The 25,450-nt window shown below is 38.1% G+C and overlaps 1 protein-coding gene across 4 annotated transcripts in view; it reads left to right on the plus strand.

Moving 5' to 3' along the window:
- LOC115223817 (serine/threonine-protein phosphatase 6 regulatory subunit 3) overlaps window positions 1-25,450 on the plus strand; it is an 84,352-nt gene that overhangs the window by 39,687 nt on the left and 19,215 nt on the right. For 2 of the 4 annotated variants that reach the window (XM_029794488.2, XM_029794492.2), the window contains exons 3-18: window positions 571-638; window positions 5,466-5,545; window positions 7,761-7,847; window positions 8,044-8,230; window positions 9,573-9,710; window positions 10,703-10,768; window positions 15,335-15,447; window positions 16,323-16,433; window positions 17,338-17,467; window positions 18,860-19,018; window positions 19,110-19,235; window positions 20,152-20,216; window positions 21,896-22,014; window positions 22,491-22,576; window positions 23,660-23,749; window positions 24,925-24,942. In XM_029794488.2, the coding sequence (XP_029650348.1) occupies window positions 582-638; window positions 5,466-5,545; window positions 7,761-7,847; window positions 8,044-8,230; window positions 9,573-9,710; window positions 10,703-10,768; window positions 15,335-15,447; window positions 16,323-16,433; window positions 17,338-17,467; window positions 18,860-19,018; window positions 19,110-19,235; window positions 20,152-20,216; window positions 21,896-22,014; window positions 22,491-22,576; window positions 23,660-23,749; window positions 24,925-24,942 (1,632 nt within the window). In that variant the 5' untranslated portion in view covers window positions 571-581. The remainder of the gene's footprint in view (window positions 1-570; window positions 639-5,465; window positions 5,546-7,760; window positions 7,848-8,043; window positions 8,231-9,572; window positions 9,711-10,702; window positions 10,769-15,334; window positions 15,448-16,322; window positions 16,434-17,337; window positions 17,468-18,859; window positions 19,019-19,109; window positions 19,236-20,151; window positions 20,217-21,895; window positions 22,015-22,490; window positions 22,577-23,659; window positions 23,750-24,924; window positions 24,943-25,450) is intronic. The other 2 variants (XM_029794490.2, XM_029794491.2) reach the window with 2 other exon arrangements.

The following is a 25,450-nucleotide window of genomic DNA, read 5'->3' on the forward strand; positions in this document are numbered from 1 at the left end:
TCTGTCTCCTACCCTTCAACCTGGCCTGGTAAGACCTGCCTGAAGATTTCTCTCCCTCCAGCATAGCTCTCTGGGTCAAGCACACAGGCACTTCACTGTGACAAGGTCCTTGTTGAATTGGCCGTTGACTACACAGTAGTTCTTCCGCCCTTTTAACAGGTCTTATTTTCCATTCCGCAGTGTGTCCAACAATCACCCTCCTCACCAAGCAAGCTTGATAGAGTTGCTAGTTTAGTTGCTGACGACCCGACCATGTAACAGGTTGTACTGGATTACATGTTACTAGTAGCACTCAAGTGTGACCTGACTGAAATGACAAATAAACAGCTTTGTATTTCTAAATTATATGCATTGAGTTATTAGAAAGAAAAAGAGGGGAAAAAAAATCAACCAAAATGTAAACACTGTTAAAATGAAAAATATGCAAATTGAGTCCTGTGTTAACCAAGAGACAACCAATATATATATATCTTATATTTGTGTATAATAAATAAACCATGTAAAACAGTATTGTTATGCTCACTTAACACCGTCCACATAGTTGAAATATTTTCTGTTTGATGTTTTCAGATACGTGAGACATGTTTTGGAAGTTCAATCTTGCCTCTACTCACATTGACTCTTTACTTGAAAAAGAGGTAGGTCCCTGTTTACATTCATTACGTTCACATTTGATCTGGGCCCAGATTATTCTTTGTCTCTAACTTCCGATCGGAAGTATTTTCTCATTCTTTGGTGTTTCCGTTCTTCAATAAAATGCAGGTATGACTGGGTTGTGAAGAAGTTCGCTTTGCAACCTTGTGGTTTTCCGATCCAGTCCCACTGAATAACACCTTGGGCAAATGTCTTTTACTATAGCCCCTGGCTGACCAACACCTTGTGAGTGAATTTGCTACATGGAAACTGTGAGGAAGCCTGTCAGTATATGTGTGTGTGTGTGTTTATAGCCTCATCATCACCTGGCAACAAGTGTTGGTTTATTTACACCCCTGTAACTTGGCAGTTTGGAAAAAGACCAGGCTTATAAAAAAAAAAAAAACTTTCTTTTTAAATATGTACTTGGGGCTGTTTATTCAACTAAACCCTTTAAGCCAGTGCTCTAGCATGGCTACAGTCCAATGACTAACAAATAAAAAGAAAGAGAAAACGGTAACAAGGTAATGATTTTAACAGATGCAAATATTTACCATAATGCACTCAGAAAATATATCAAAATATAAATTTAAATTAAGATATAAATATAAATATAAATTTTAATTAAGATATAAATATAAATATAAATTTTAATTAAGATATAAATTTCAATATAAATTTTAATTAAGATATAAATTTAAATATAAATTTAAGCGTCGCCTTACTGGCACTTGTGCTGGTGGCACGTGTAAAAACATTTGAGCGAGGTCGTTGCCAGTACCACCTGACTGGCCCCCATGCCGGTGGCACGTAAAAGCACCCACTACACTTTCGGAGTGGTTGGCTTTAGGAAGGGCATCCAGCTGTAGAAACTCTCCCAGATCAAGATTGGAGCCTGGTACAGCCATCTGGTTCGCCAGCCCTCAGTCAAAATCGTCCAACCCATGCTAGCATGGAAAGTAGACGTTAAACAATAATGATGATAAAGATCTAAATCTTGTTCAGTTTGCAGTTATGCTCTACCAGACGTGTTTCAAAGCCATTTTGTTTTACACCTAAATGAAATTAAATGCTTTCTAGGCCTCTGTCTGTGACCAGTAAAGTCTCACAGGCAAAGCATTCAGTTGTGAAATCAGTTTTCTCAAGTGTTTGTGCAACAGACCAAGCTTCACACTATTGTGTCAGGGCAGACTTAGTACTACACCTATGGTTATATCATCATCAGCACTGTCTTACTGTCTGATTTTCCTTGCTTGCTTGCGTCTGATGGCCTTAATTAAGGCAGATTTTCTACGTCCAGCCACCCTCCCTGTCTAATATTTCCCCATGGCTAGACATGTTCTCACAGAATGTTGGAATTGAATGACACTGCTTGTATGACAGTGACACTTGTTTACAACTATCCCAGTGTCAAAACAAAGAGACACAAACATACACTCACACAGTTACTCATACACATGTATATATATATATATATATGACAGGCTTCTTTCAGTTTTCGCCTATCTGATCCAATCACAAGACTTGGGTCAACAAGGGGCTCAGTATGCTGCACAGTGGGACTGAACCAGAAAGCATCGGGTTGGAAAGCAAGCTTCTTAGCCATAAAACCATACCTGCATCTCAAAAACGAAACTGCCAGGAATCTATGGAAATGTTGATCAAACCAGTATAGTAAAATGGTGTTGGACGCAGATGCCGGAATGGCTTTGTGGCCGAGAAGTTTGCTTTCAACCACATGGTTTCAGGTTCAGTCCCATTGTGTGGCACTTTGGACAAATGTCTTCTACTATAGTAGATTTTAAGTGACCTATAAACTTGTGTAGGTTTAAAATGTTTACCTTCTGTATAATGGAAATTACTGTTTTATACACACACACACACATATATATGGTGCAGCCTTCTGGCTCACCAGCCCTCAGTCAAACCGTCCAACCCATGCCAGTATGGAAAGCGGATGTTAAACGACAATGATGATGATGACATACACATATATACATACACTGTATTTTAACATTTTATAAAGAAGCCCCTAATTTTGGGGGCTTAAAATTTTGAAAAAAAAAGCTTTTGTAAGGAATTATAATACTATCCATGTATAAGAAACTCCCATATTTTTTAACCTAATTTTTGACAAAAAAGGGTTCCCTATACACGTTAAAATACAGTATATAAAAACAAAAGATGTTCATATTAAGTTGGATATAAAGGTTATCTTTTGGTATTAACACTGCTTCCATCACTAAGAGTTTATATATATATAAAACTGAGAATGTGTGTCTGTATGTGTGCATCACTAAAACTCAAGAACTAGCCAACCAATTTCATTCAAATTTTACACAAGCCTTACTTAGGGTCCATGCAGTGTCAATTTCTTGCCTAATGCGAGCCTGGAGCAATCTCTTATCTCTTACACTATTTCAGTATTACATGTCAAAAGTGAAACAATAGCATCTCTATTGTAATGTGAGATAATACTTTCAGTTTTAATAATTTAACTATTAATACTGAAACTACTAAAAGTGAAATTATTATCTCACATATATACATGCATATATATATATATCATCATCGTTTAATGTCCGTTTTCCGTGCTAGCAGGGGTTGGACAGTTCGACTGGGGTCTGGGAAGCCAGGAGGCTGCACAGTCATATGACCGAAACAAGTAAAAGAGTAAAAAGAGTATCTATATCTTCAGTGTGGTTTATTGTAAACTATTTAATTTTTCTGATTGACTTGGTGCTAAGCAACCACAACAACATCAATGTAAACCATTTAAGAGAGAACAGAATCAAATGAATGAACCGACAAAATTGTCAACAAACAGCCTGAACTGGAAACTCTGCCTCTAAATATCTCATTTCTTAAAATATGATACTATCATATTTCATAATTTGTTGTGTGTTTTTGTTTGAGGTCATGCTGGTAGTGGGAACATGAACCAATAAATGGAGAGAGGGAGAGAGAGAGAGAGAGAGAGAGTGAGTGAGTGAGTGATAGTTGGAGACATTAAATTTAACTGAGAAAACAGGAGAATTTTCAGTTTCAAAGGAAGCAATTCTTTTACTTTTCTGATCCAAAAACACTTTCAAATCACAAAGTGAAAGTGGATTATTTCATATTTAAGCATCAGTGAAATTAAAATGAACATTTAACTGATTTCTCTGTATATTAACAAAAAGCCAAATGATTTATTATAAAAGCTCCTCGTAACTTATGAAATAAAAATGATTGTGATTTACTTCTATCTGTAATGGTCAAATTATTTTTACTAATATTAAAATATGAAAGCAATAATAAGATGATTTATGCTTTGTCTATTTTGTACCAAGAGTTACAAAGATCTGGATGTGGGCTTAACTTTCACTATGTGATCTTAAAATGAAAGATCACCAATAAATGTATTTATGGTAAATTTTGTGGGAAATGAATTTTCACCCAATTTCATAGTTTATATTTAAAGACGGAAAAGAATAGAGAACAAAATACACTCTTATTTCCGACAGATGCACAATTTTCTACCATTAATAAAACAGTCATCATTTAAGATGACTCAGTTATGTTTAATTAGAAACACTAACTGATGTTTATGTTCTAACGATATTAACACTAATGTCACATGAACAGAAGTCCAGTTTGAACCTTTAGCACTTTGCATTTTCTCTAGAATTGTTGCCCTTGCCACTGCTCTGCAACAAGACAGAAAACTCTTTTGGTGATTTGATGCACCTACCGTGTGCTAAAAGTTGATAATATAGCTCTGGGCTGCTCTTAATGTACTTACCAATGTGTAGTTAATTTTTCTTCAAACAACAAACTAGTGTTTGCAAACTGCAGTGGCTGCATATTTGTATGAACCCATGAGCAAAACCTTCCTTCAGTAGCTAGACATGTTTGGAAATGGCAACTAATTCTCCTTCATATTGCATGCTTCTTACTTATTTAATATTCAGTCATCACATGTCTGCTAGTTAGACAAAAAAGATCACTGTTTAAACAGATTGCAATCCTGGAAAATAAAAATTTCCAGTTCAACCTGGATATATTTATTGCCTCACTAATTTTTATTCCCTTTTTCTTCAAAAGTTATGAAAATAAAAGTTTATTTTTTTTTAGAAAATGGTTAGCAAATGGGTGGCTGTTGCAAAATTCAGTCAGAAATATTTTTTTATTAATAGAAAAAAATTTTAACTAAACATGTTTTATTTTAATTAAAAATGTAATAAATTAAAGCAACAGTATAAATTTCAGAGTGGGAAAGTATTTTAGACTGTTTTATCTCCTGTTACATCCTTGATTTCATGGAACATTAATTGTGTAAGTTTCCTTTAATTAAAGGGCAAAAATGGATTGCATTAAATTCTCATGTTCGCACAAAATTTCTTTAAAAAACTGGGAGAACAACACATATTCATCTTTACCATTTTTATGTTCTGTGTTGGCATGAGTTGGGTGGGTCATTGCTACTTTCATAGATGGGTTTAAGGACCACATTTCATTTATTTCTTTTCTTTTTTTTTGGTTCAGTTTATACATTTAGATGCCTTTCTTAACAACAGTCACTTTATTTTATACACAAATGAATATGGTCTGTGCTGTAATTGACTTTGTTTTATTAGTATACATACCATTACTGTTACCAGCGTAAATAAACCTAACATTTGACTGAACTGAATGCTAAAGGGTTAAACAGGATTGCTGTTACTGCATTGACACTGTATTCTAACCCTAGGCCCTGTACTGACATGTGGTATAGCCATAGGTACCAAACTGGTACTCTGGCTATAACTCTGTGCTTTATTTAAACTGATGTTTAAACTTTAATTTTTCAGGATGTTACCTTACAAGAACTTCTTGACGAAGATGATATTCTTCAAGAATGTAAAGCCAGACATAAAAAGCTTATTGACTTGTAAGTATTCTTTTTTTTTTTTTTTTTTTGGGTGCTTGTAAAGAAGAAGAGAGAGAGAAAACTATTGGCTGGGGATAAAGTGTGGGCAATAAAGAAATAAGTAACCTTGGGCCAACCAAAGCCTTGTGAGAGGATTCGGTAGACTGAAACTGAAAGAAGCCCATTGTGTGTGCGTGTGTGTGTGTGTGTGTCTATGTTTGTTCTCCCCTGCACCACTTGATAATTGGTGTTGGTATGTTTATGTCCCCATAACTTAGTGGTGTGGCAAAAGGGACCAAGTCCTCGGGTTAATATGTTTGGCTAAAACCCTTCAAGGCAGTGCTCCAGCATGGCCGCAGTCAAATGACTGGACCAACCAAGTAAAAGAACAAAACCTGCATCTAAACATCATTGTGTAGTGAGGCAGATTTTCTGTGGTTGGTTGTCGCTCCTTGTTTCTTAGCAAAGTCCATACTTCTCAATGACCAAATATCTTTTCAAGGAAGGCTTCCAATGAACGACATCGTTTGTATGATGGTGATGCTCATTTACAACCATAATGTCAAGACAAGGGCACGCACCCACGCGCATGTATGTATGAAACGCAAAAAGGGGAATAGGAAATTATATATTTTTAATTCATAATATACAATCCATAATTTGCCTCCGCACCTTTCAGAATAGCCAGTGTTACGTAAGGCAATGATGCGTTAATTCTGCCCATTGATTCATATTTACTCAACAATAGTATTACGTAAATCGAGAAAATCAATGTTAGCACGTCCTCTTCGAAGCAGCTGCACTCAAGAAATTGTGTTTTGTGTGTGTGTGTGTGTAGGCTTGGCTGTGTGGTAAGAAGCTTGCTTTTCAACCATATGGTTCCAGGTTCAATACCACTACAGGGCACCTTGGCAAGTGTGTTCTACTATTGCTCGGGACCAACCAAAGCCTTGTGAGTGGATTTGGTAGATGGAAACTGAAAGAAGCCCATCGTGTGTTTGTGTGTGTGTGTCTTTGTCCCCCCCCCCCCAGCACTGCTTGACAACTGGTGTTGGTGTGTTTATATCCCAATAACTTAGTTGATTGGCAAAAAAGACTGACAGAGTTAGTACTAGGCTTAAGATATAAGTCCTCGGGTTCATTTGTTCAACTTAAAGGCCCATCAAGGTGGTGCTCCAGCATGGCCACTTTCAGTTTTTATCCACCAAACCCACTCACATAGCTTTTGATTAACCCAGGCAACAGTAGAAGACACTTGCCCAAGGTGTCATACAGTATGGTTGAACCTGAGAGTGCAAAGCAAGCTTCTTAACTACGCAGCCAAACCTGAACCTCAGTAAATATAAATTCCACCTAAACCTTGCTTTTACACATTCAGGTCAACTGGTCTGAGTTCTCAGTTGATCTCTATATTTCCTATAACAAGCTCTTATCTTACAAAGTCTCAGCAACCTTCTTGAGAATTCTATCTTCTATCAATCAGTTTCTGCTAAAAATCAATAATTTTTTAATAACACAAATGAGACGTTCCAAACAGCAGCTTAATAAGGACAAAGATGTGTTACCAAATACTTGATTACTTCAAAAATGAATCAAAACGAGGGCAGTGTGTTTCGACAGATATATGGTAACAAAAGGGTTAATCCTATCCTAGTAAGGGTGATTCAGGGTGATCCCCATCTGTATGTGCTGTGATGATGTGATCTAACAGGAAGCTTACATACTGAGAGACCGGAGGTGGATGGAGTCTGTTTGGCATGTAAATTCATAAAACAACATCACATATTAAGTCCTGGTTTCCTTTAAGATATTACATTGAAACTCAGAAGGTTTTAACCCTTTAGTATTTAAACCGGCCATATCCGGCCAAAATATTTAATCTGTTTTATGTTCAAACTGACCAGATCCAGGCTCTCACACCTACCCTACAATGTTATTCTACATTAAGTAATTACACCATCAAGATCTTGAAGATATGAGATAATGCATGATTAATTCAAATCAATGGGAATCAATAGGCATTATGTTTGATTGAATAATCTGAACACTAAAGGGTTAAGGGAGTTTGGAAGAGTTTACAAAATTGCTATATTCTCTTGAATGGTATTATTTCTGTTCACTTTATTTTTGTGACATTTCTATTTGAAATACTTCATTATTTATCATCTTTTACTTTCTTTCTAAATGACCTTATATGTCCACTTACTCATGTGTTGGTTATTGCTTCTTATTTCAGTCTTATCCGTCCGGATAACTTAAGAGAAATGGTCAATATGGTTACTGAAGAACCATCTGAAGATATTGAAGAGAAACAGCGTTATAGGTAAATTCCGCTTTTCGTTATGATGTGAATTTGTACGCCACAGTTGCAGGTATTTCAGATGAATTTGGACAGAGCGCTTAATTTTATATGCTTAATTAATTCTCATTATCAGTCTATCAACAAATGCCCCAAACTTCTAATCAACTATTTAATCAGTAATTGATTCTAATTAATGCTTTGTTTCTTTGTCCAAAAGGTACCCAAATACATGCTGTGAAGTATTGACATGTGATGTAACTCAGATCAATGACTGCCTAACCGGAGATAGTGTTTATATAAACAAATTATATGGGTTCTTGGAGATGAAGGGCCCTCTTAATCCCTTATTGGCTAGCTTTGTCAGTAAAGTGATAGGTCTTCTTACAGTGAAAAAAAGTGAGATGGTGAGTATTGTTGCATTTGAAGATCTCCATTCATGTTTGCTTTGCATAAATACACTTAACATATTATTGTAGTTGGTTAATGGATGAGATGTTGTGAAGTAGAGCCTTATTAGGTTGGTACAACATTTGCAAATTCCATGTACTCTTTTACTTGTTTCAGTCATTTGACTGTGGCCATGCTGGAGCACTGCCTTTAGTCGAGCAAATCGACCCCGGGACTTATTCTTTGTAAGCCCAGTACTTATTCTATCGGTCTCTTTTGCCAAACTGCTAAGTGACGGGGACGTAAACACACCAGCATCGGTTGTCAAGCAATGCTAGGGAACAAACACAGACACACACACACACATATATATATATATATATATATATAATATATATATATATATATATATATATATATATATATATATATACATATATATACATATATACGACAGGCTTCTTTCAGTTTCTGTCTACCAAATCCACTCACAAGGCATTGGTCGGCCCGGGGCTATAGCAGAAGACACTTGCCCAAGGTGCCACACAGTGGGACTGAACCCGGAACCATGTGGTTGGTTAGCAAGCTACTTACCACACAGACACTCCTGCTCTGTATATCATCATCATTTTAATGTCCACTTTCCTATGCTTGCATGGATTGAACAGAGTTTATTGAGGCAGATTTTTTTTATGGCTGATGCTCTTTCTGTCACCAACCCTCGCCTGTTTCTAATCTTCCATGAAAACATGTTTTGACCATGGGGTAAATATTACTTTACCTGGAAACAGATGTGGGTTGCCAACAGGAAGAGCATTCGACTCTAGAAAATTCACCTCAACAAATTCCATCCAACCCTTGTGAGCAGAGAAAGTGGATGCTGAAATGATGGTGGATTAGTTACTCAGATGCCTTTAAACACTTCACCACTACCAACACGTATTGAGTTGTTCTAATGCAGTGCTTTTCAACCATTTTGCTGGAGCGGAACCCTAAGGAAACATTCCACTGGCTCGAGGAACCCCTGTGCAATAATTTAATAGTCTTATGCACACATATCTGCACATGAGAATTAAAAATTACTGCCAATTTTAGCAGTTTTGTAACTTCTTGCAGAACCCCTGGACTGTACTGGCGGAACCCTGGTTGAAAACCATAAACCACAACACATGAAAACAACCTGTATAGACTTTGCCAACAGCACAGATTTTTTTTGTGAAGAAAATAGATATTTAGCCTCTAACACACACACACACACACACTATACTCACTCTCAATATATATTTGCCAATTGAAACTAATCCAGCAAATTTTGCGATTTTTTTTTTCTTATTAATTAAAAATTTTTTTTTTCTCCAGATATTTAAATATTTGAAATCAAAATCAGACTTTGTCGGAACCTTACTGACACACATTGGTACATCTGCAATGGTGGATCTCTTGTTACGGTTGATAACCTGTATAGAATCTACAAAACTAAAGTTTGAAATGATAGAGGTAACTCACCTTTTTTCCTTAACCTTATATTATTATTTCCGGCACGTAAAAAGTACCCTCTACACTCGCGGAGTGGTTGGCGTTAGGAAGGGCATCCAGTTAGAAACACCACCAGATCAGACTGGGCCTGGTGCAGCCCCTAGCTTCCCAGACCCCGGTCGAACCGTCCAACCCGTGCTAGCGCGGAAAACTGACATTAAACGATGATGATGATGATGATTTCATATATCTTTTGCTTGTTTCAGTGATGGGTCTGTGGCCATACTGGGGCATGCCTCAAAGGATTTAGGCATTAGGAAGAGCATCCAGCTGTAGAAACCATGCCAGTGCAGCTTGGTGTGGCCACTGGCCTTACCATCTCCAGTTAAACTGTCCAACCTATGCCAGCATGGAAAGATGCCACATGAAAGGGGCCGAATCCAAAATACATCTTGGAATCGAACAAACTCAGCTAAATGTACTTCATGACCAGATGAAAGTGTTAGGCAGGGTGACATTTTGAGCTTACTGTCTACGAAAAGGAACTGGGCATGTCTTATGGTGGTACCAATACTGGAGACATCTTACTAGTCATTTGCTGTTTAGGGTGACCCAGGCACTTAAACTTGGTGCTTTCAAAGTGGTTGTAGAAGCATCGTCATTCCTGAAATGGTTTACTGGCAGCTGATGTCAGGTTTACAAACCTATCAGGATGTTGAGTATTCAGAGAGAGAGAGAGAGTCAGAGAATGTGTGTGTGTGTGTGTGTGTAGATGAAAGCTTAGACTTTATCGGAAAATGGAATGAACATTTTTGGCCTTTGTACCTTTATAAAAGACGTGTATGAAATAGTTCCAAGGAATCTAAACTGTGTTGTGGAAAACCATGAGTAATATTTTATCTCTGTCACTTACAATATTAAACTCTCTTGATCCAAATTTTCAAGTGAATTTCAACTGTAAATTTAAAGCCAATGTTTTGTGTCTCTATTTCCTTTTCTCTTCTATTTTTCAGTGGTTGAATGAAGAAAAACTGGTGGAAAGACTCGTGGATCAAGTTGTTCCATCAATTGAAGAAGATGTGAGTTACTTTTAGTTCTCCATTCTGTAGTTTTCCACCTTGGTTGTTTCTCTATTGTAGGTATGTGTGTCTGTGTGTTTCCCCTTTGTATCTACTATGTATATGTGTGTGTGTGTGTGTGTCACTTTGACAGTTGTTTACTTGTGTACCTCTCCTATTTCCATGTGTGTAACTCTCCAATGCGGTGTGGAGTTAGCAGAGACATTGCAGTGTTGGATGGAACACTTTGTGATATTTGTTTCAGCTTCCTTCATTCTGAGGTCATACTTTGCCAAGGTCAGCCTTACCATTCCATCCTTTTGGAGTTGATAAATAAAGTACCAGTCTAGTACACATATGCATAGAAGGAATCAGTCTTAAGCGCTCTCTCTCTTGCCATCTTTCTCTTCCTTCCTCTATACTCTCTGTAGTCACTTCTATTCAAGAGGGATGAGTTCTGTGAATTTTAAAATGTGGAAGACACTGTACGTCATGATGGTGCCCCTACCATTCCATGTAGGGTTGAAGGCCCGAGGCAATACAACACTTCAAACCTGTACTGAAAATCTATAACCACAAACTCTCAGCTTGCAGCAGAAGTTTCTCTTCAATAATACTTTCTCTCATTTTAATTACAAATGGAATAAAATGTTGTGGTGGCTGTTTTGATCTTTTCTGTATTTATGCTTTAATGTAACCATGTCTTGCTGTATGTTAGTAAACTTTAGAGACCAGTATTGTTTGGTATTTTCTTTGTTAAAAGTTCATCTGTTGTCCCTCCCTCCCTCTCCCCCCTCTCTCTCAAATCCCCCCAACCATCAGAAATTATTTAGTTATTTTATATCTTACCTTGACCTTTATTTCTGCTTTATTCTTTCTGGATTCATTGTCTGTGATTTAGGTGTAGACATGGCCATATGGTTGAGATGTTTGTCTTCCAACCCAGCTCTAAAGACAGGGGTTGATTAGTAATAGTTTCACATGGAACCCCAGCTTCACAACCAGCACAATGCTTACACATCAGATTTGAACCAATGTTTTGACTATAATATTGTTACTACTATTGTAGTCTGTGTGTGTATATGTCTATATACCTGTGTGTATTAATCTAGCTGTAACTGTCGCACTTGGTTGATTCGTTCTTTTTTTCTTCTCTTTATCAATGTGCATGACTTTGCAAATAATAATGAGGACAAGCAATACATTGTCATGACCGTGTCTCCACTCATGTTCACCACTTTCTGCGTTCCCCCTTTATCGCCATTGCTTTCCATATGCCATTCTTTCCACACTCTCGTAAACTTAACTTACTCATCCTGTCCAATCCTCTCTATCACATCTCTTATATATAGACTTCTTCACCTATTTCTTTACTACCCACAAGGGGCTACACACAGAGGGGACAAACAAGGACAGACAAACGGATTAAGTTGATTACATCGACCCCAGTGCGTAACTGGTACTTAATTTATCGACCCTGAAAGGCAAAGTTGACCTCGGCGGAATTTGAACTCGGAACGTAATGGCAGACGAAATACCGCTAAGTATTTCGTCTGACGTGCTAACAATTCTGCCAGCTCGCTGCCTTCACTTCTTCACTACCATCTGTTTTCCATTTGGGGTAACCATGTGTCCTCCCTTCAGCAAGACTTCTGACCCTCGATCATCCTCTAACTTCTCATAACCTGATATAAGGCCTCTTCCCTCAATATTACACTCCCTCAGTCAAGTGGGAGGTTTTGTGGTTACTTGGTTGATGCTACTTGTGCCAGTGCCATGTAAAAAAGCACTTAGTACATTTTATAAAACGGTTGGCATCAGGAAGAACATCCAGCCATAGAAATCACACCAAAGCAGGCATTGGAACCTGGCACAGTTCTTTAGCTCGGCAGCTTCTGTGAAATCGACCAACCCATGCCAGCATGGAAAGCACATTAAATGGTGATGTGTTTATATCTGTAAGGTGTTGATGTGATTCAAACGACATGATTAAAATGTCGACACAGTGTCTTTGAAGTTAAATGTGTTTTATACTTGTGCGAGAAACTGATATTAAAGTATGTGATGCCAAAAATGTCAGACTCGTGTAACAGACAGGATGACTTTAGATGCTGGTTTGGATTTTAATGTTTAATATTATTGACAAGTGGCTGAGATAAGTACCTTGTCGATGGAGAGGCAGACATAGATACGGAATTAAGTTAATTTAACTAACATATGGCTATAGATTGACCTTTACTGCTGGGAAATTTGTTATTGGTGAATTGTGTTGTGAGTGCTTTGGGATTTCAAAATCCAATATCAGATGTGCTGTTTGTATGGTTCTTATCATTATCGATACCCGGGTGGCCAGACACTGTTACTGTTTGTGGAAATGGTGTTTCCATGCATCCAGCGTACTCGGGTGGTTCAGGGTGGAGTTTAGATTTTTTTTTGTTAGTCTTGATGCCATGAGAACATTCTGTAAAGTGGTTGGCAATAGAAAGGGCATTCAGCCATAGAATCCCCAGCCACATGATGTGTACAAGTGTTTGCTCCCAATGACAAATGGCTTTGGCCATGATGACCTGTCCAACCCATTCCAGCATGGAAAGCAGGTGTAAGAAGGGAGGTAATCGTTTCTTAATATGAGGTAGGGTTAGAAATTTGAATTTGAAATTACAACGAAAAAGTTGCATAAAAATTCAAATATTTACTTATTTTATTTTTATTTTGTTTACTAGTTGGTACTAATCATGTAAAACACTATTTCATTCCTTTTTGGAAATCCTCAACATGATGTAACTTATGACTTATTAAATCTTTTACTAAATTAGACATTTCATTAAAAGTAAAAATAATTACAAACTGGAGAAAATTTATGGAGTAATTTTTTTTTCTTTTTTGAAGAACATTAATTGTTTAGGAATCTGGGGCAAATAGGGAATGTTCTTAATACTTACATGTGGAATAATAGCTGTTTCCAAGGGATTTCTACGTTGAGAAAATGTCTTAGAGTAATCAATAATTTCAGTTCAAGTTGCAACAACTCCACAAACCATTTTCCAATTTATTTGTTGAGGTGTTGACAAGTATTTCAATCTAGGTTTTCTGTTAAAATTCTTTTCCACTGAAACATGTTAATCTGTTTTGGAACACTGCATTTGGTTGGATGGCTTTGCAGAGCATTATCAAATGGTTATTGTTACCGAAATCTGCATGACCAAACACTTCAAAGGAATCAAAAATTATTATCATCATCATCATTGTTTAATGTCCGTTTTCTGTGCTAGCATGGGTTGGACGGTTCGACTGGGGTCTGGGAAACCAGGAGGCTGCACCAGGCTCCAGTCTTATCTGGCAGTGTTTCTACAGCTGGATGCCCTTCCTAACGCCAACCACTCCGAGTGTGTAGTGGGTGATTTTTATGGTAGACATCTATCCTCCTGCCTCCTTCTCTCTCTCTGTTTACATGTGTGTTACTTTTACTTGTTTCAATCATTTGACTGTGGCCATGCTGGAGCACCGCCTTTAGTCAAGAAAATTGACCCCGGGACTTATTCTTTGTAAGCCCAGTACTTATTCTATCGGTCTCTTTTGCCGAACCGCTAAGTGACAGGGACGTAAACACACCAGCATCGGTTGTTAAGCAATGCTAGGAGGACAAACACAGACACACAAACACACACACACATACACATATATATATATATATACATATATATGACGGGATTCTTTCAGTTTCCATCTACCAAATCCACTCACAAGGTATTGGTCGGCCCGGGGCTATAGCAGAAGACACTTGCCCAAGGTGCCACGCAGTGGGACTGAACCCGGAACCATGTAGTTTGTAAGCAAGCTACTTACCACACAGCCACTCCTGCGCCTGTGTGTGTATAGTTTGATAAGTGCCAACACATGAAACTCTTGGACTTTGAGTCACTCTGTTACTTCTGCTAAATATTAATAAAAATATGCATATACTCATATTTTGACTTCTATTTTTTCCTGTTTGCACCAACATGCATGCATCTATATGTACACACATGCATAATCTATATGCATGTGTGTGTGTGTGTGTGTGTGCACACACATACTCACAAGCAACTATTTGACTGATTGACCGATTGGTACAGACTCACTCACCAACACTTGTCACTCACTGGCTCATAGCCATACTATTTTCTTACCTCTTCTGACCATGACCACCACACTGATAGCTTCTGTTGTTCTAAACTGGCAAACAATACACCTGTCACTCCTGCCCGGTCAATGCATCCACTGCTTCTTCTTCTTCTTTCATAATCCTTTCTCTCTTTCGATCAACAAACCCACCCTAAACCCTCTCCATAATAATCCTTGCCCCACAGCTTCTGTCGTTTGTATCCTTCTTCGAAGTGCTCTTCTTTTCCTCAGGCATCATTCTGTATAGTTCCAAGTATGGAAGAGCTTGCCAAAGGTTACTACCACCACCGTTTTTTGTCCAACTAAATAATTAAAAAAAACTAAACCTACTCCATGTATTATTCAGTTCCCTTCACGGAATATATATTTTCATTGTTCATTTTCCATTATTTTTATTTCTATCATTTTTATTTCTCTCCACAGTTTCATACAAATGCAGCTCAGTTTCTTTGTGATATTGTCCGATTAGGTCGAGAACAACCGTCTCAGATTCAGGAGAGTCCTCAACCATATCCCCTCTTGGCAACTTTAGAATCGTACGTATACCAGCTTGCAAAATCTAATATCTTATAGCAGTGACTAGTTTCTCAACCGAACCCTGTTTGCGTACCAGTTCCGATTATTAGTTCCCACTGCTTCACTGGTTGTGATCACCACTTTCTTAGATAAATATAAATTGCCATTGTTTCTTTCTCTCGTTAGTCCAAATGATCAAACCGATATATGCGACCCAGTGGAAACACCCCTGGATGAAACAGACGGAAGGAGAGGGACCTGCGCCTGGGCTTGCTAATGCTCGTTTCACTTGAACGGATTGGAGCAACATGATTAGAATTGCCTCGTTACCCTGTCAAGAAATTGAACTCACTGCCTTGTGATTTTGAGTTCATTTAATTACTACAAAAAACAATGTAATATTTACTAAATGCCATGTGTGGATATGTGTATAGATGAATGACTAGCATACATGATGGTATTCTCTTGTAGTCTTCAGAAAGACAGCTCTGCAATTTCTTACTGAAGAACCTGCATGGATGATTTGTTTCTAGTGATCATATGTTCCTGCTGTACGTTAAGCTCACTTCCTTCATCAAATTGATGCTGCATGAACAGGTGTAATAATGTACCACACATCAGGTGTCAAAATGAATGCAGAGCAACGTGATGTGAAGTGTTTTGCTCATAAACACACCACACCACACCACCCAGTCCAGGAATTGAAACCACGATCTTGCAATCATGAATTTGATACCCTAACCACTAGGCTATGCACCCTCACACTACCATATATAGATTAACGATTAATGAGTTAGATGAATGACTAGTATATATATAAACTAATGCCTATAGTTCTCTGGTTTCTTCAACAGATTTGTCTAAACGGCCGTTTTATTTATTTTGCTTTTTTCAGTGAACCTGTTATCGGTCGTTTGTTAAACAACATCTTGGACGGAGAAAAGAACGAATCAGTTATCGTCAACGGTCTTCTTGTCGTACAGATTTTGCTTGATATCAAGAAAGTGTAATTTTATTTATATTTTCCACCTCCCACCCGACCCCCCACTTATCCTCTCACTCGAATCAGTTGCTTTGACCATGTTTATTAACCTTGCATGTCTCAGGTGTCTCCACACCTGTAATAAACTAGGGGAAAATGTTGGACGACATATATCCATACACATGTGCATACTCTCTCTCACACACGCACACACACACATTCTTTTACTTGGTTTAGTCAGTTGACTGTGGCCATGCTGGAGCACCGCCTTCAGTCAAATAAATCAACCCCGAGACATTCTTTGTAACTCTAGTACTTATTCTGTTGGTCTGTTTTGCCGAACTGCTAAGTTACAGGGACATGAACACACCAACATCGGTTGTCAAGCGATGGAGTGGGGTGACAAACACAAACACAAATATACCACACACACACACAGTCTTTATTCATGTATAAATTACACTATTTTGAAGTCGGTTTTACCTATAAAAAAAAAAAAGGGTGCTACTTGTGCTGAGGGCAAAGCTAAAACTATAGTTGCAGGTTCAGCTGCCCTCCACAGCACCATGGGCTTTTATCTTTTACTTATGGCCCCAGGGCTGACCAATGCCTTATGAGTGAATTTGGCAGATGGAAACTATGTTCTAGCCCATTGCATACACACACATTTGTCTCTTCGTGCCTTGCCTGTATTTGTCCCCTTTACCATGTGACAAATGGTGCTGGTTTTTCATATCCCTATAACCTAGCAGTTTGTCGAAAGAGACTGATAGAATAAATACCAAAACCTTTTTTTTAAAACTGAGGTCGATATGTTAGATGCATTTTTTTTTTTAAGGATATGATGTGAATTTTTAAAGCTGCTGTTTTTACCGTTTTTAGTGACTTTTGAAAATACTTTATTGTATTCTCTTGTCTTTCTTTGTAGATATGAAGGAGAAGTGGACCAGAGATCTAGTTTAGAAATTGAAAATATAACACAAGGTGTCAACCATGTTCTGTATGCTATAACTCCCAGAATAAAGGACTTCCATTCACTTTTATTAAATCCACCTAAGGTGAGTGTCACTTAAAGCTGTCTATATCATGATGACTATTGATAAACAGTTCTAACCATCTATCGGATTGATTTCCTTCACGTCTTGTCTTGTAGGGAATCTTTGATTTATTTCCAGAATCTGTGGCATTTCAAATCAGCTGTGTGGTTAAGAAGTTTGATTCTCAGCCACATGGTTTTCGCTTCATTTCCACTGCATGGCACCTTAGGCAAGTCACCTTGGTCAAGTGTCTTCTACTATGACCTTGGGCCAGCCGAAGACTTGTGAGTGAAGTTGGTCAATGGAAACTGAAAGAAGCCTGTTGTGTGTGTGTGTTTACCTTTGTCTAGCTATCATATAATGGATGTAAATAGGCATCATCATCATCATTACTAGCAAGGGTTGTTTATTTGTCGTCTTCCAAGAAAAACATGTCTGGCCATGGGGGAAATATTACCTTGCTTAGAAACAGTTGATGGTTGATGGCAGGAAGGGCATCCAGCTGTAAAAAATTTGCCTCAACAAACCCTGTCCAATCCATGCTGGCATGGAAAACTGAATGATGATGAGTTAGTGCCAATGTGATTTGCTATTACACATTTGTTGAAATAAGCAAGCGAACTATAATGACTTTGTGTGTGTGTGTGTGTGTGTGTGTGTGAAGGTTCATGTCTTAGTGGCTAGGGTGTTCAGCTCATGTTCATAAGGTTGTGAGTTCAATTCCCAGTGGCATGTTGTGTCCTTGAGCAAGACACTTTATTTCACATTACTCCTGTCCACTCAGCTGGCAAAAATGAGCTGCATCAGTAGCCCAAAGGGGCCAGTCTTGTCACACTCTGTGTCACACTGAATCTCCCCGAGAACTACATTAAGGGTGCACGTGTCTGTGGAGTACTCAGCCACTTGCATGTTAGTTTCACAAGCAGGCTCCTCTTTTGATTGGATCGACTGGAACACTTTTTGTCATAACCCGGTGGCACATAAAAAGCACCATCCGATTCATGGCCGTTGCCAGCTTCATCTGGTCTCCGTGCTGGTGGCACGTAAAAAGCACCATCTGATCGTGGCCATTTGCCAGCCTCGTATGGCACCTGTGCTGGTGGCACGTAAAAAGCACCCACTACACTCACAGAGTGGTTGGCATTAGGAAGGGCATCCAGCTGTAGAAACACTGCCAGATCAGACTGGAGTCTGATGCAGCCTTCTGGCTTCACAGACCCCAGTTGAACTGTCCAACCCATGCTAGCATGGAATGCGGACATTAAACGATGATGATGATGATCAGTGATAGGAAGAAGAAATGTGTGTGTGTGTGTGTGTGTGTTTAGCCAATATAAAATTATTCCTGTTGATGATCTGGTGCTGTTCTATATAATTTCCCTTTTTTTCCCTTTTTTTTCTTCTTCTTTTTAGCCCCGGTACTGTGCTATGCCAACAACTATTGGTATACTCGAACCACCTCTGGGAAATACTAGGTTACAAATAACAAAATTGATCACTGCTTTAATTCAGACCAATTCTCATGAGGTCAATGTAGAATTGGCAAATTCTGGGACCATTGGTGTAATGTTGGTAAGTAACGCTTTACCTGTGCGATTTGCATCTCCCCGCTTCTCTTTCGCAGCATCTGTTTTCTCTTAGATTTTACCATTTCTTCTTTCAGGATTTATATTTCAAATATATATGGAACAATTTCTTACATAGTCAAGTAGAGCAATGCATATATTTAATACTTAACAACTCACCTACAGAAATTGATAACAGAAAGGAACATCCTCTTTTAGAACAAGTGAGTAGATTTTGTTGTTGTTTTTTTAAAGTTTTTTTTTTATTTTTATTTTATTTTTTTACTTTGTAAAACATTGAAGTTTTGCTAGAAGTTTTGACAAGGTGACCTCATATCATGGCCTTGCAGGTGGAGTTCAGTTAAGAATTTTCTTCAGGTCAAGTTACCCATCTCGCTCAAGAGGTCCTTGAATAAGGGTTGTCTAAGGATGATGAACAAAACACCCATGTTTCCAGGAGTTAATTATTCTAACTCCAAACAATCCCTGCTCAACACTTGGCTATCATGCTCCCCCACTACTCCCACCTGTCAGGTAGATTATTCCATGCCCTTCATGTTGTCACACCTGTTTCTAAAACTTCTCCATGGCCAGATATGTTTACACATATTATTGGAAATGAATGATACACACCCACATGCACATGTTTACATATATGATGGGCTTCTTTCAGTTTCCATCTACCTGATCCATTTACAAAGCTTTAGTTGACTTAGTACTGTACAAGACACTTATTCTAGGTACCAGCTAGCAGGGCTGAACCCCCAAAAATGTTTCATTTCTATTGAATTATCATCCTAATAATAATGATGATGGTTTCAAATTTTGGCACAAGGACAGCAATTTCTGGGTGGGGTTAGGGTTAGATTAGACTGACTGCTGCTAAGCATTTTGCCCTGAATTTCGGCACAGGGCCTAACAATTTTGAAGGGTGTTCAGCTGGTACTTTATTTCATCAATTCCAAAAGGATTTTCTTATTTATAATCACTGTTCTATTAATTAGTAAAATCATTAAATCCATAAAAATGTTTTAGCCCGAAGGCCGCGGCCATACTGGGGCACCACCGCTAAACAAATAATGAAAACCTTGCCAGTTCTGTATGAAATCATAATTTACTCCTTTTTTGTTTTATCTTCAGATATTTATTAAATGTAATTTGATACAGAGAATTCTAGATTCATGGGAAGAAAATGACCAATACGAGTAAGTGACCTTCAAATATTTTCATTTTTACATTTTGCCTTTTGTTGTTATGTTTGCATGAAACATGGCAAGCTGGCTGAATCATTAGTGTATCAGACAAAATGCTTGGTGACATTTCTTCTGGCTCTTTATGTTCTGTGTTCAAATCCAACCAAAGCCAACTTTGTCTTTCATTAGTTTGGTCAGTAAAATAAAGTACCATCCAAGTACGCAGAAATTACTGGCCTTAAACACTGCTGCAAGCTGGCATCCTGTTCAATTGAATGCTGTGATCTTGATCTTGATCATCATCATCATCGTTTAACGTCCACTTTCCATGTTAGCATGGGTTGGACGATTTGACTGAGGTCTGGCGAACCAGACTCCAATCTTGATCTGGCAGAGTTTCTACAGTTGGATGCCCTTCCTAATGCCAACCACTCCGAGAGTGTAGTGGGTGCTTTTACGTGCCACCAGCACGAGGGCCAGTTAGGTGGTAATGGTAACGATCACGCTCGAATGGTCACTTTATGTTTATTGCTTGAGGAAAAAATTGCTCTCACAGACTGAGACTCATAAAAGAGAAGCATTTGTTACATAACTATATTATTGCAGAGATACTGTATGGTATTGTAAGCTCTCTGTCAGTGGTTCAGTGGTTCTGATCTATTTGCTAGCCTGGCTGTGTAGATACAGAGTTAACTTAGCAACTCTGAGGTTTTGTGTTCTTTCCCTGCAGGGCACTGTGGGCAAAGCTTTGCTTCCATAGTGTTGAGGTAACCAATGCCTTGACCGTGGAATTGTTAAGCTGAAACTGTATGGTAGCTCAGTGTGTGAGACCATTTAGCATCGATGTTCCATGGGTTGGGTGGTTTGACAGGATAGGATGCTTTGGCATGGATTTTGCAACTGGATGCCCTTCTAAACGCCAGTTACTTTACAGCTTGTACTGGTTTTTTTTTATGTCACGTGGTCGCCATGCAACTTGCAAGAATACGAACCCAGAGAGGGCAAGTTTATGTTAGGAGCTGAGGGATAAAGTAAAAGAGAAAAGGGCCAGAACAGGTTTTCTGCTGTAGAGGAACTACATGACTACTCGCATTTTAGAAAAGAGAGTGGAAGTGATCAGGTGGAGCTGGAGATAGTGATGATGAGGGTATTGGCATGGACCTTCAGGGTATGGGGTGGGTAGTAATGAGTAGAGGAGTAGGGGATGCCTGATAGTGCAGAGCACTGTGTGTGTGTGTGTGTGAAATTGTCTGTTTGCCCTGACAGTGTGTGATAGTCATAAGTGAGTATTACTGTCACAAAAGCAGTGTCATGCATTTCCAATGTTCTGTGAGAACATGTCTGGCTAAATATTATCCTTGCATGAAAACACATAAGAGGAAGGGCATTTGGCCATAGAAGCTCTGCCTTAAATATACTCCATACGACTCCTGCAGTCATGGAAAAGTGGACATTAGATGATAATGATGATGATGTTTAATCGCTCCATGATTTTGGATATTATATGGAATAAGTGATACAGATATTTGGCTTCACAGAAGAGAATCATTGGGTTTAGGTGCATGAAACTGTGTTAAGTCATAGACTCTTTCCAACTCAGAGCAGCATGGAAAATGACATGAAATGAGAGAAAAATGAAAATGTTGAAATCTCAAAATGATACATGTTATTTTTTAATGTTTTTTTTGCAGACATCGTATTGGAGGTAGACGTCGAGGATACATGGGACATTTAACTAAAATAGCAAATCACATTACTGAATGTATAGAAAAAGGAGAAAACAGCGAATTAATTAAAGAATACTTAAAAGGTAAGGGCTTTTATTAAATTTTCTACTTGGGGCAAATTTGAATGTTTTCACTTTAATCACAGTCAATATTAATATTAATATAGTTGTCATCATCATCGTTTAATGTCCGTTTTCCATGCTGGCATGGGTTGGACAGTTTGACTGAGGTCTGGAAAACGGATGTTAAATGATGATGTTGATGATGATGATGATGATAACTACATTAATATTGACTGTGAATGAGATTTTGGTGAATTTAAGAGTATTTATTTTAACATGTATCTACATGTGGGGGTCAAGCTGGGCAAAATGCTTAGTGATATTTCATCTGTCCTTACATTCTGAGTTCAAGTTCCAGCAAGGCTATCTTTGCCTTTTTTCCTTTCGGGGTTGATAAAATAAGTACCAGTTGCATAATTATGCAAACGGTTGCACAAACAAATACAAACTTCCATAATTATATATTTACATATTAAAGAATGCCATTTGTATTTCAGAGATTCCAGAAGAATATAGAAATAAATGGACGACTTTTGTTTCTTCGACACTTGCTGAGACCAACAAACAAAATACAATTGAATTGGTACGTATTAGTAACTCAGTCTTGTGTATTTGGTTTAGATGTATTTAGGTGTGTGTTAGGCTCAACTTGAGGATGATATAGAAGACACCTGTCCAAGAACCCTGAGTTTCATGGCTAAGAGACAAACTTCGTTACCACTCATACATATGTGTAAATATAGATTAAAAAGAAAAACATATACAGGGTGTCCATAAATTACTTTTACAATAGATACAATAAAATTGTAGAAGTTGTAAAGATTATTTATGGACACCCTGTACATCAGATATGTTGTTGGTAGTGTTCTGGTTAGCAAGAACTAAGTCTGTTGGACTTCACTGTCTTAAGTCCTAGAATTCACAGGGCCAGGTACCTGGTTTCCACGGTGCATAAATGACCGAAATCACAACCATTTTCCTCCAAATGGGATGCCAGTTCACTGCAGGGTTATTCATTTACAGCTGAGTAGACTGAGGCAACGCGAAAGGAAGTGTTTTACTAAAGAGCACAATGCAGTATCTGGCTAGGGATTGAAACCACGATCTTGTGATTGTGAGTACCACCCGTTAGCCACTAAGCCACACATGTTTGCCGTTTAGGTTAGGAAATGAGTAATTTGTTTATACTCTTTTACTTGTTTCAGTCATTTGACTGTGGCCATGCTGGAGCACCGCCTTTAGTCGAGCAGATCGACCCCAGGACATGTTCTTTGTAAGCCTAGTACTTATTCTATCGGTCTCTTTTGCCAAACCGCTAAGTTACAGGGATGTAAACACACCGGCATCGGTTGTCAAGCGATGTTGGGGGGACAAACACAGACACACAAACATATACACACACACACACATACATATATACGATGGGCTTCTTTCAGTTTCCATCTACCAAATCCACTCACAAGGCTTTGGTCTGCCTGAGGCTATAGTAGAAGACACTTACCCAAGGTGCCACACAGTGGGACTGAACCAGGAACCATGTGGTTCGTAAGTAAGCTACTTACCACACAGCAACTCCTATTTATATTATAGAAGCTTGCATATATGTAAAAGAACTGCTTACTTTCAAGTACTTATATGTGTGTGTGTGTGTCTTTGTGATTTGTAGGTTCAAGGTCATCCGCTCCATTCAAGTAGTGAAGACGATGACACTGACTTCAGAGATTTGCCTTTTAACCAAGATGCAGTCATGCAACAAGTAAGTCCACCTCTTTCTGCTTTTTTCCGTTTCCTTTTTAGACCCAAATATTCCGAGTAATTGCGGTTTCCGTCTCTTTGCTTTAAACTTCTGTTGAAATTGAAACACAATTCTTCAGATGGAAATGTTTAACCCCCACCCGCTCCTTATAACTCTTATATTCAGTTAAATTCTTTTTCATTGTGGTGGTCGTGACAGGATATCTTGGAGGAACTTAAATGAGGCGGGTATAAAGATGTGTAAACTAAGTGCTATACTGGATTGAGTATTGGGATTGGTATGAACGACTAAAACTGCTTGAAGGTCATATCTCAATATGATCACAGTCCAGATACTGAAACCTTCATGGCTAATTTATGGGTAGTAAATTTCCTGTTTTTTTTTTTTTTTTTTTTTTTTTTTAACTATTAAGGTAAAAAATCCTTGCTTTCCTGTATGAGGGGGACACCTTTGTAATTGATGTGAAACCTTGATAAGGAGACACGAGGACTTTCACACACACACATAATGGACTTTTAAATTCTGCCTACCAAATCTTCTTACAAAGCTTTGGTCAGCCTGAGGCTGTAGCTGAAAATTCTTGCCCAAAGTGTCTTGCAATGGGATTGAACCTAAAACCACATAGATGGGAAACAAGCTAATTAACCACACAGGCATGCCTCATGTGGTTTTCTGCCTTATTTAACTGTTTCTTGTTTGATTACAGTTTATTCAATATTTCGTATTGTATTAAAACTGTTATGTATTCTATTCTCAAGTAAGTAATGTTTTAATAATGCATATATTTTGTACAGAAAATTTTTAGAGAAATGTTGATCAACTTTCCCAACTGCTTTAAATCTTATCCATTAGAGGTGTTTCGTTGTGAATGTCTTAAAAATCTGCTTTGGAGTTAGCTTATTCCGTTACTCAGGTTTATGGAATTGTGAAGGAAATTCTTTGAAGAACTATGTGCAGTGAATGGATGGTTGGCTCTGCCTAAGTGCCAGGCTTTAATACTTTGCTGTATTTATGTGTTTATGTCTAGAATACAGTTCTCCCCAGAGTCAGCATTGCCTTTCTACATTCAGACAGAAACCCTAATTATTTATAATTATTCTCACATTAGTTTTCTCATCTTCTCTCTTCTAACCACTTTCTTCTGATGCTTGTCATCGACATTGCTTTTTTTTCAGAAACCCAACTATTCTCAAGTAAGTAGTGGACACTTGTCTCACCACGTTAATGGTCTTGCTGCCCTCAGATCTGTCTAATGTCATTTTATTATTGCTGGTAAAGTGGAGGGCAGGCTATATTATCAATTATCCTAGTCTCATAGCTTGTACTTTCCACATGACTCTCAACCATCATCACTCATGTCACTGTGTGTTCACTTACTTCCAAACCTCCTCCCCAGCTCCCTTATTTTTTTCCATATTCAGTTGTTGCACTAGTTACTGTTTTCGTTTTGACTGATTTTAGTGTTTAGTAAATTGGGGTGAATCTGTGTTGTCCCACACAGTCCCGTGCACACGAAGGTTTATAAAGAGGTCTGTATACGAAAATATATTTCATTCTTTACAGCATATTACTCATATTTAGACAGGCCCCATGATAATTATATATATATGTATGTATGAGTGTGTGTGTGTGTGTGTGTATACACACAACACACACACATATGCATATATAAAGAAAACAAGATGACAAAGGAATAAACAA

This window comes from Octopus sinensis, linkage group LG24 (genome assembly GCF_006345805.1).
Source record: "Octopus sinensis linkage group LG24, ASM634580v1, whole genome shotgun sequence".
In the NCBI taxonomy this organism is placed as follows: Eukaryota; Metazoa; Mollusca; class Cephalopoda; order Octopoda; family Octopodidae; genus Octopus; species Octopus sinensis.